The sequence below is a fragment of the Octodon degus genome, unplaced genomic scaffold, assembly GCF_000260255.1.
Source record: "Octodon degus isolate 3935 unplaced genomic scaffold, OctDeg1.0 scaffold00067, whole genome shotgun sequence".
Classification (NCBI taxonomy): domain Eukaryota; kingdom Metazoa; phylum Chordata; class Mammalia; order Rodentia; family Octodontidae; genus Octodon; species Octodon degus.
The window spans coordinates 11,598,019-11,610,099 of record NW_004524643.1 but is presented as its reverse complement, the minus strand read 5'-3'; the positions used below and the strand labels follow the sequence as shown (position 1 = coordinate 11,610,099).

The 12,081-nt window shown below is 39.6% G+C and overlaps 1 protein-coding gene across 1 annotated transcript in view; it reads left to right on the top strand.

Moving 5' to 3' along the window:
- Saal1 (serum amyloid A like 1) overlaps positions 1-12,081 on the top strand; it is a 30,556-nt gene that overhangs the window by 1,770 nt on the left and 16,705 nt on the right. The window contains exons 2-7 of the mRNA XM_004634921.2: positions 99-212; positions 987-1,070; positions 4,427-4,506; positions 6,624-6,683; positions 7,239-7,354; positions 7,698-7,878. Coding sequence (XP_004634978.1) covers positions 99-212; positions 987-1,070; positions 4,427-4,506; positions 6,624-6,683; positions 7,239-7,354; positions 7,698-7,878 — 635 coding nt within the window. The remainder of the gene's footprint in view (positions 1-98; positions 213-986; positions 1,071-4,426; positions 4,507-6,623; positions 6,684-7,238; positions 7,355-7,697; positions 7,879-12,081) is intronic.

Here is a 12,081-nt window from a genome sequence, read left to right as displayed (position 1 = left end):
AAGATAGTCTCTTGGTGATTTCTGAATGGTTATGGGATAATACTTGTGAAAGTACTATGGGTAATTTTTATTCATTTCTTTAATTCATGATTCTCAAGATTGTCACACCTGAAAACACCAAATCCAAGTCAGAAGATGAGGAGCAGCAGGTGGAGCTTGATGAAGAAATGGAAAATGAAATTTGCAAAGTATGGGATATGTCAATGGATGAGGTATGAGGCTGGACATGAAATTCTGAAAAAACTCTTGGGTATCAAGGTGATGAGTCCATTTTTTTTTTTAAAGGTGTAGTGTTTCACTCTGAGGAATAACTTTGTCTATATATGGTATGGCATATGTATGTATATATGTACATATGGTATGGCGGTGGGGTTGGGAAGTACCAGGATATGCTACAATTTTAGTACACGCTAAATTTTTGCCCTATGAATGTCATAGAACATGCTTGCACACACTGAGACAGCATGACATTATTAGGCAATATAATTTTATGAGATCACTGTCACATGTGGTTTGTCATTGCTCAAAGCAGTGTGTGGCCTATATAACCATTTTACAATGCATAGCACCATTCCCCACAGTAACTGATTTAATCAGTAAGCCAACCTGGAGCTGAGCTGGCCCAGTTTGCGTCCATTCCAGGTTCATTCACCTCTGTGATGTGCCCCGTTTGGTTCTGTAGACTGTGTAAACTCTAGAAAGATTTGAGGCTGTTGGAGTTATATTGTGATCAGGACTTTTTTCTGTTGAGAATTCTGAAGCCACAGGTTCTGAGTTTTGAACACCAACCAGCAATAATTCTTAGCGGTTTCCTTTATCATGTTTAAATTCTTAGAGAATATGAACTATGAGTTTCACTCTCTTCTCCCTAACCCCCAGCTTCTGACATAAGACCTAGCAATCAGCAAAGGTGTTTGAGTAAGTTTTAGAGAATTCATGGTGGGTAGAAAAACAAATTAGGTAAATACTATTTTTGTATTTTATAGGATGTAGCTTTATTTCTCCAAGAATTTAATGCTCCTGACATATTTATGGGTGTATTGGCCAAATCCAAGTGTCCTCGATTAAGAGTAAGTATGTGCATTTCATTTTTCGCAGTGTGATTTTCTTCCTTGCTGCAATCAATAAATTGGTTTTGCAGGTGTTTATTGAATGCTCGTAGGTCTTGGCACTGGTTGTGTGCTAAGAGCTGGATGAAGGGAGGCACATTCTTTCATTCAACAGCTGTGGAAACCAGTCATCACTGTATTGTGCTGCTCGTATGTGATAATGCAGGGAATAGTCCCCAGACATCTCATTTCTCAGTTCATATTTCTTGTTTGTTCACTCAATTTTCTGTTCTTTAAAAACATGTTAACTTCGTTTGTTGCTTAAGACTTCCACAGCCTGAACCTCCGTCATTTTCCAGCACACAGCCTAGCCCAACCTGGCACTCCCTGTGTGTTGTATGTTAGGATTCGGTGCCAAAAGAAACGACGAGAAGACCTGATGAATGTGGCTTCAGAGGTCTCACTGAGATTAGTCTCTCTCCAAGTGAGCCCAGAGCCTCAGAAGCATCGCACTTTTATTGAGGGGTAAAGGCAGGCTGAGGAATGTGCATAATTACTTAAGTGAATACAAACTACTATCTCTGTTGACTTCTACCATTTGCCTAACACTAGGTTCACACAAATGCTAGCTGATAGCATCCCAAGCAAGGGATCAAAGGACAGAGCGCCTGCAGGAGAAACTGTTAACTGCTGCTTTGGGTCCCAGCTTTCCGGGAATTTGCAAACAGACAGCAACCCTCCTCGGGCTCAGTCTAGTGTTCCCTACTCTCTTGGGACATCAGGCTTTTGTCTTAAAACTATGTCTCTACACCTGTGTACATCTGAGCTCATCCACTGACTGTGGCTGCCATTTCTTTATGTGTCTTCTGTCTTCTCTCGGTGTTCATTATCTCTTACTCAGGGTAGTTGTTTTTCTCGCCTTGCCAGATATATAAGGTCTTAGTGGTTATTGCTGATAGTAAACTTCCAAGAATAATAAAGACTAAATGAGATCCTTATTTATGTATTGTGGAGTTTCCTGTGCTTCATTGTCTCTTAAATTGCTGTGTGTTGTGTGTATGATGGACAGTTAGTAAACATCTGTTGAGTACTTGTATTTAGGAGTAGTTGCTATTCACTGAGTATTTGGTTTTACTGCTCTTATAAGGAATACTTCATAGATAGAAGAACTGAGGAAAAGTGGAAATGGGATGTCAGCCTAGGCCTGACTCCAGTGTAATGCGTACTGTATTGCTTCTCTTTCTCTGAGGTTATAAAGTCTAGAATCCTGTAATACATTTTCAGTGATTCTCATCCTGGGCTCCCTTTAGAGTCACCTGGGACGTTGAGCTTTTCCACTTCAGCAGGTCCCACGTTGCTGATGGCTGAGCCTACTTGCCGAATTTCTGATCCAGATGGCCAGCAGTAGGCTCTAGGATTGATGGTCCCCAGTGGGATTATGTACTAGTGCTGATGGAGGCCATACTCTTAGAAACTTCATCCCAGTGAACTTTGAAAGCCCTGATTGGAACCATATTCCCTGCTGAGAGTCTAGACTAAAGTTTTGAAGTTCTTTAGGTGTTTGTGGTGAGCAGCAGAGACTGAGGTACTTGGTCTTTGGTTGGAAGTGCAGTTATTTCCATTTTCATTTGTAAGGGAGGTATATGTGTTTCTTTTCTGCCCCCCCCCCCTTAATGTATTTAGTACAGGGTCCCACTACACAGCTTGGACTTAATAGTGATCCTGCTGTTTGCAGCCTCCCCAGCGCTGGGATTACAGGTGTGTGCCACCATAGTAGGACTCAGTGGTGGCTCAGCACACACAGGGGCGGGGCCCTTGTGCCTGAGGTGCCAGGGATCAAACCTTGATCCTTGAGTTTGCCCAGGCAGGTACTTAGACTGCTGAGCTGTCTAGCTGGCTCTCCATTCTTGTAATCCTTTCCCAACACTTGAATGCCACATTTGATTGAAGCTCTATCCCTGGAGCTTTTTTTTTTTTTTTTTTTTTTTTGCGGAACCAGGGATTGAACTCAGGCCCTTGCACTTGCCAGGGAAGCACTTATTCCACTGAGCCATCTCCCCTCTCTCCCCCGAGCTTTTATAGGACCTGAAGTCTCAGTCCCTTCGCTGTCACTTTGACTAGCAATTTTCTTTCTTCCTGTACCCTGAATATGGACTCTTTCAAAAAAGCTACAGGCTAGTTCCTTGCTTTTCCTGTGCATTTCCTTGCTGAGCTCCTCTACTTTTTATACTCCTGAGTTGCAGCTCTGCCTGTAGAATCAAAGCCCTAGCTTCTGTTCTGGTTTTTGGTACCATATCTCCAACCTCCTTCAGGTATTCTCTAATTGTGTGCTGTATTTTCTGGTCCCAGATTCCTTGTGTCCTAACTCAGTGATTGTCACACTGATCAATAAGATTACCCTTAATGATTTATAGCTTCCATTAAGTTTGGAAATGGTACTGCTGGAACTCTGTCCTCTCATACTCTTTCTTTAGTTTTCCTATGGGACCAGGGTCTCTGAGTAGACAGATGAGGCATTTGAAACTTCCGAATCAGGTTCAGCTGCTTTCTGCTTTCGTCTTCTAGCAGAGCCTGTCTCTGCTTCATCCTTTCCTATATCTTCCTGCCACCCCCACTGTCAGCTATGACAGCCTCATCTTCATCTTGATTACTGAGGTGCATTAATGTACTTTGGCTAAATGACCAGGCTCTGGATCTGTGTTTCCTAGATGGAGATCTTAGGCCAGTTAGTTGTTGAAGTTCTCTGTGCTTTGGTTTCTTTCTCTGAAAAATGGGGCTAACATTCCTACCTTGTACATTATGTGCAGTGGTACAGGGAGAATAGAGTACTACCTGGTCATCATGAGTGCTGAGGTAGAATCATAATGTCTTTCAGACTTTTCACTGTAATGCTTATGTATTTTGTTGCCAGAATCATCTTCCTAAATTACTGCTTCAGTATGTTGTCTCTCTGTAAGAACCTTCTTCGCTCCAGATAATCTCCTAGATTAAGTGTAAACTCTTCAGCATGACATTCAAAGCATTAAACCTGATCCTTCTTGTCTGCTATACTTATCGTGTGCTGTTTTCCCACTTTGTGCTATGGCCAGGGTGCTTTCTTTATTAGCTGTGTATGTATTAGCTATATGCATTATTCCCTTAAGAGTCACTTCATCTCTAACATTTCTTCTTTTCTTTCTTTTATGTGTCTCTTTCATTTCTTCTCAAATGCCATGAACTTGTCAGAGCTAGGGTGTAGGCCCCCTAACTTGTCTAACCTGCTTCCTATTCACCTCTGCCTTAACTTGGCCTAGTGAAAGTTTTGGTTCAAGTTATTATTTTTATATATGTGTCTTTCATTTCAGAGCCATTGTGACTTGTGAAATTTAATTTTGCAGGAAATCTGTGTGGGAATTTTAGGGAACATGGCCTGTTTCCAGGAGATATGTGTGTCTATCAGCAGTGATAAAAATCTTGGGTAAGTCTTACTTTATAATAATTACAATTAAATTAGGTTCATATTTCATATCCCAAGAAAATAATAATAATTGCAAAGATGGGAAAGTATGAAATGTAGTGTTTCTTTCATCTCCATGAACACTCTCAGGAACTTCCTTTTATGTTGGTGGTGTTGTGGGGCTTCCACACTGTGCGTGGCCATGGTTCACGATTTATACCCATTTTCATGAGTTGCAAAGGCACCTGCAGGTGGTCAGTAGGCAACAGGATAGGGCAGGAGTGTGTGGGAGCAAACTTGGTAATGGGGACAGGTGGCCAGAGTACAAAACAATGTAGACATAAGGAATCCAAGGACTCAAAGAACTAAGAAGCAGGTTTGTCCAGGGAAGTAGGTCTGTAAGCAGTGTCACTCTGAGAGCTTTAACTTACCTCAAGGAATAAATTTTGCCGACAAGCTATTAGATAAAGGGTTACCTTTATGTGATTATGAGGTTTTCATACTTCTGCTTAGAGGCTAGTTCTTTTCTGTGTGCAGGAAAGTTTTTGAGCAGAGAGTTTTACTTATTTATTTATTTATTTTGCCACCTCAGCCCACCCTGAGAGTGGGGCTGGTGCAGCATGTGGTGCCAGGAGTTAAACCACTGTCCCCTGCACCTGCCTAAGCTTGCCTAAGCAGGTACTTTGGATCACTGAGCTATCTCACCGGCCTCAAGAGTTTTTTTAATGGTGGATACACTGGTGGTTATTGTAGGAGATCTGAGAACACCCTGAAATTACCATGCAAAATTTGGTGAGTGCATTCAATTTCTATGCAGAGGGTTCATGGCTATTAATCAGGAGCCCAAAGAAATCTGTGCCCAAAATAGGTTAAGGAAAGTGCTTGTCCAGGTAGTGGTTTCAGAGTTGGGACCATGAAGAATTAGGATAAAATTCAAGCTCCTAAACCTCTAAAAGAAAGCTATTTAACCTCTGGTAGGTGTAGAGAGACTTTTTTTTTTTTTTTTTTTTTTGTGGAACCGGGGATCAAACTCAGGCCCTTGAGCTTGCCAGGGAAGCGCTTATTCCACTGAGCCATCTCCCCGGCCCCAGAGAGACTCTTAAGATCTTAGTTCAAGATATTCCTTAGTAATTTATAGTCAAAAAAAAAAAAAAGTAATTGATAGTCATTTACAGAATTTGTGGGTCTCTAGTTTTCCTATCAAAAATTCATCAATCAAAATGTTAACAAATTTTGTGAATTCAATTAATACTTACCTTAAAATATAGTATAGTTTGTAACACTAATGGAACATGAATATGTTCGGTTTCTTTAGAACAGCTGGGCATTTGGGCATCGTCTAGTTAACTTGGGATATATACATATGCATTACTTTGTGGTGCTGGCTGTTGAATCTAGAGTCTTTGTGTGTTCTAGGCAAGTGCTGTACCACTGAAGTATATTCTCATCACCCCTTATGCAAATACTTTTATAGGACTATGGGCTGAAACAGCCTGGAATTATAGTCAAGCTAAATGTCAACAGTAACCTGAAAAAGAAAGTTGTATTATAGTCATGCAATGGGATGTTCTGCAGTAATAAAGAATAGCATGTACATGGTTGTATGTGTACAGTTATGTACATGTATGTACATGGTTTTGAGCAAAAACCTAAGACCTAAGAATGTATATACATGTATTGAAGTATCCTATTGTACCCTATTAATATGTATAGTATTTAAAAACAAAAAAGATTTATAGATAACTGAAAGAAGTTTAAAGAAAATAATAAAATGTTATTTCTTTTATATAAAGTTTAAAAGTAAAGCCAAATATATATATATATATATATATATATATATATAATAGTAAAACTAGGCAACAAAGTGAGAAAAATGGTTGTTGGACAAGTCAGGATGACCTTTTCTATTTTTTTAATGACCTTTTCTAGGTGGGAAAATTTTTTTTTTGAATTGGACACACAGGGTATGGATAAGCAGCACTGTTGTGTTTCTTGCTTGCTTTGTAATTATCAACTATAAACTTCTGTGTATAGATGCCTTATATGATAATAAAAATATTTTAAAAAACAGTTAAAACCCTGCTGTTTGAAAGGAGGGATGCTACTCAAGTGCATGGGTCACGTGTTTTCTTTCGTAGGCAGGTGTTACTGCACTGTTTATATGATTCGGACCCACCTACTCTGCTGGAGACAAGCAGGTATGCTGTGCTTTTTCTGTGGATTCCATGGCATCACCTGAAAAAGAATCTAGGCAAATCAGTTCTTCAATTTCCTACACTGTTTTTAAACTTCTTCGTTGAGTGTGATTGTCAAATCATATATTAAGTGTACATCATGTTTTGAGATAGGTGTATATTGATATGCTTACTACAGTGAAGCTTATTGATATAGACATGACCTTAGGTACTTCCAGCATTTCTGGATTTCTTCCTCTTAGAAACATTTTATAACAGCACCAGTAATAAAAAAAAAATATTACCCATAATTCAAAGAAAAATATAGATGCTGTGCTCAGCATCTTACTTCCAGGGATAGATTATCTGTACATATTAATGTATTTTTGAAAATGAAAAATTGGCAGTGCTATATATGCCATTTTTTGCTGTTTCACTTACCAGAGTGTAGTGAACACCCTTTCATATCAATAAATTCATGTCAGCATCCTGATCTCTTAATAAATTTTCTCCCATTTGCCCAATTAAGCACTCTGCTGTTTTTAGAAGCTAGATATTAAGCTCACATTTGTCATGTAGGTTGTTGCTTACTTGCCTTTCCCAGACAGAAGTGGCCAGTGTCTGGGTGGAAAGGATCCGGGAGTATCCCGCTGTTTATGATAGCATTTGTTTCATCATGTCAAGCTCAACAAATGGTAAGTCACCAGGTAGTCTAAAAAATGTTTCAGGTTATTTTTGTTAGTCAACCATGTAACTGTTTCTGGCAGTCACTTTAACAGAAGGAAAATGCAAAACAAGACATTTTGATCAAGTCATAAAATTTATTCTCAGATTTCCAGGACACTGATACATACCCCATTTAAAAATGAAGAAAGATAAGCAAATTTAAGCACAGGGGAAAAATAAATCGCTTTTAGAATATGTATTACTTTGGCAAGATTTGGATTTCTTGCTGTGGTTTTAGAAATTTTGCTTGGTCTTACTGCTTTAAATGTTTTGTTTCTCATCTCAGTCCCTCGATCCCTGTGTTTTCTGCAGTTGACTTGCTGGTGAAGGTGGGGGAGGTTGTGGATAAGCTCTTTGATTTGGACGAGAAACTAATGTTGGAATGGATTAGAAATGGGGCTGCTCCGCCTCCGGACCAGCCACAGGAAGACTCTGAAGAGCAACCCGGGTTTAAGATTGTGCCCTGTGTACTGGAGGCTGCCAAGCAAGTACGGTAGGTGAGCTCTTTGTGTCTGACTTGCTGGGGAAATCCATTGCTAGAAATATCTTTAAGGGCCAGGGAGATAGCTCAGTGGGATAAGTGCTTGCCTGGCAAGTGCAAGGTCCTGAGTTCAATCCCTGGTACCACCAAAAAAAAAAAAAAAAAAAAAGGAATATCTCTCAAGTATGAAAGTATGTTTCCTTTTGATAGACTTATTGGGTAGGTTTGCTTCACTACTAATATTTATGGTGACAGTGTATCTACTCAAGGTTAAAAGTGTTTGTTCTTATGTCCTTTAGTTGCGTGTGATTGTTCAGCATTAATTGTAGTTATTGTCTTAACACCACTGCAATTTTATGTAATTTAAATTAAAGAGAAAAAAGGATTTTTTCTTTTGTTTTTTTGAGACAAAGCTTCCCTATGTAGTTCAGGCTAGCTTCAAGTCACTCCCTCTATAGCCCAGGCTGGCCTCGAACTTGCAGTGATCCTCCTGCCTCAGCCGCCTGAGATGCCTCTTGGGATTACAGATGTGCACCACCATGTCCGAGAAAATATTTTCTTGTTTTATTTCACATTGAATACTCAACAACAACTTCAGTTAATATTGGACATCATTGGTTTCCTTGCTGTCTTGATTACTTTTCTCTTATTGCTGATATAAAATACCTGACATGTAAAATGAAGGAAGGAAAGGTTTATTTAGGTTACAGTTAGTGGAAGTTTCAATCCGTACTCGGCTGGCGCCAAGGCAGAGTGGCATGTGGTAGAGGGCGGCAGCTCCTGGTGGTGGAAAACAGCAAAGAGCGAAGGGAGGAGGAGCAGCAGCTGCGCAGCTAGCCAGCCTCTCTCTTCCTATGCTGCCTTCAGGCACCTGCCCCAGGGCGGATGCAGCACTCACGCACATAATCCCAGCCTTGGATCATGAATTAATCACAAACTCTAGAAGTTGGCCCTGTGACTATTATGAGGCTCTGGGGAGACAACCAAACACAAACCACAACACTTGCTCCTTGTATGCAGAGGGTTATAGAAATGTACAGTTAATGTTAAAACATAGGACAGAAAAGGACACTGTTAGTTACTCTTTTCTCATTGCTGGGACAAATACCTGACCCTCAAAATGAGGGAAGGAAAGGCTTATTTAGCTCATGGTTACTGGAAGTTTCAAGACCCCGGAGGAGAGGCTGGGGCAGTACCATGTCCAGGATGACCCTCTCCACCCCTCTGAGAAAGCACAGGCTAGCCAGTTTTAATGGTTCACGCGCCCCTCGGGCACCGCCCTGGGCCTCTGGCCCTGCCTCGCAAGCCACTGGTTGCTCCTCCAGCTGTGTCTGCCCCATAATTTACATGAGACTTTGGGGGACAACTAGACACAAAACATCACAGACATATTGCCACTAATCCCCTTACAATACTTCCGCTCCCTTTGAACACACTTAGCCCACCACTTAGCCACTTTCTGAAGCAGTTCTGAAGTCCTTCATGACTGTCTTTGTGAGGTATTCAGGCAGCGCCGTGTGCCCTGCAGTGGTGAGGCAGCTGTGCGGCCAGCAGTGTGTCCTTGTCTCCTTTACTCACCGTCCCTGGCACTGTGGCTTCTTCCTCAGTCAAAATGACCTTGCAAGGGAAATGTTTTGATCAGTTCAGGACGCTGAGGCAGCCTTGGCAAGCAACTAAAGACGTAAAGGAGGACTTCCAGAACCTCTTCAGAAAGGGGTGGAAGCCTGGAAAAGTGTGTTTGAAGAAAGGCGGAGTGTCTTGAGGGGGGCTAATGGCAGTGTGTCTTACTGTAATAATTTGAAAAGATAATTTAAACATTCATCATATTTTTCAGTCACACTTTTTATCTACACCGATCTGGACAGGTGATTAATTTGGGCTTTGATGTCTTGTCATGAGAGGTTACTAGTTCTTATGGTTCATTGGAATAACTCATTACTAGAAAATAGTATTTACATTAATCTGCCTAGGGTATAATAGTGCATTCCTAGTGCTCAATATGTCACATGAAAAGCAATTAATTTTATGTCATTTATCAGGTGAGGATGAAACTTTTCATCTTCTCTGCAAAATTCTTTAGTAATCTTAAGCCATAAATGATGCATTTATGCATCATGTGGATCATGTGAAGGGGAGGAAGCTATTGCCAACCCTTCCCTATCCTGTCTTTTCCCGAGGCCAGTCAGCCTGACTTTTCAGGGACCCCATTCTTGGCAGCCAGGCCCTGGTGACTCACGTGGCACATTCTTTTACCTGAACTTCCTGCCTATAGATTTGCTTCTTCCAAGCCAAGACTTCAGAGCTCTCTTTGAAAAGCACACAGTCACCGTTCACTTTCAGGCTTTGGCCTTTTGGGTTGGCTTTCCTCATGAGATGATTCAAATGTCTTTTTAAAAAAAAACATGCCTTATAAGTCCCTGCACAATGCTTTTCTTTCCTTATTCCTTATACTGTGTTTGGTCATGTAAAGTTTTCTTCTTCAGCTGAGCTGAGCTCTTGCTTCCAAGCCTTTGCACAGAGTGTCTCCTCTATCTCGAGCTATCTTTGGTCCTTCAGGTCTCCATGGAGATGTTATTTTATTTTATTTTTTTTTAAGTTACTTTCCCTGATGCTCAGACCAAGTTAAGTCTGCCTGCTTTGTCATTTTTTTGTACCTAACTTCCCCTAGTGTTAAATCACTTCATTTTATTACATTTACCCTTTTAATATCTTCTCTTCTTTCAGAGCGTACATTTCATGAGGGTAGGGGTAACATTTCACATGTCTCTTTTCCTGGCCCCTAACATAGTGCCTGAAAATTGTGGGTACTTAAATAAGCATCTGTTGTTTACTGTGTTTTCACTTAATTGAAGAAGTAGCCTTTTGAATTTCTGAGTGTACCGATTTGAGAATTATGTTTATGGTTGTAATATTCTCAGGGAACTAAGTCAACCTCGTGAAGTTTTTAAAGAACAGTATTGTCAGTGCTTGGTGCAGTGGACCTTTCCTATTATAAAAGTCTCAAGTTATTTTATTTTTTTTAATTTATAAATTGGTTCTCAAAGCTGTAGTGGACTTTGTAAAATTATATTTTTTATGCAAAATAAAAATGTATTATGTTTATAAATTTCATACAGTTGAGGACATAGAGAGCAGTAAAGATTGTCGTGCACGTCACGTATACACACATCAAAAAGTCTCATTGAATTAAGAAACAAAATGAATCAAGAACAGTGATCTGAAACCTACTTATAGGATTTGAGGATTTAACAAGTAACAAAAGTGTGAAATTTCCGGCCACAGCAGTGTTGAAACTAGAAAAATGATAAATACAAGAGCACATATTTTCACATTAAAAACAGTAAAAGCTGCATGACCCATCCAAACCTAAACATTAATACAAAACAGAGAAAAAAAATTCAAAATCAAGAACACATTGGAGGCCAAATGAAGATCTATCAGTTAAATACCTATTTTAAAGAAATATCTAGAACATAACTCAAAAAGTGGTATTTACCAATAAGATTTCTTATATATTTTTCTAGAATTAGAATTTATCATTTAATAATGGGAATGTGATTTAAGTGACTTTTTCTTTAAGATAATTGCAGAATTTGAGGACAGTGTATACTTGTTTTATAGATGTATTTCAAAACTAAGATGTATAGTGTAGAATATCTGTTGTTCTAGTACATGATTCCTCTAATTTTCCCACATTCAAATTGGTAAGAACTTTGGCAGCATCTACACTGAATTCTAATCTTGCAGAAAATTTATTTCTAAGTCAATAAGCCATAAAGCCAGGACAAAGCATTTGTGATTTATGAAAACAGTTGTGTTCCTGAGGCACAAATCGTAGAACTATTGACATTACCAGCTGGACAAAACTTTGAAGATAAACCAACCAATTGATAGATGAAGTCTTACACAGCATATTGTTGCATTTTGCTTCTTAATCCACTCTGCCAGTCTGTTTCTTTTAATTGGTGAATCGAGTCTGTTTACATTTATGGTTATAATTGAGATGTACTGACTTATGTTTAACGTGTTATTTACCTGCTGTTGTATACCTCTTTTTCTCCTGTCTTTGTTTGCCCTACTTGGTGGGTTCTTCCATTCTCATTCATGGAGTTGTCATTTTGATCCCTCTTTAGAATATCTTTTAGTAGTCTGTGTAGGGTTGGCTTTGTCATCATGAAATTCTTTAGTTCTTTGTCATGGAAGTATTTCACTTCT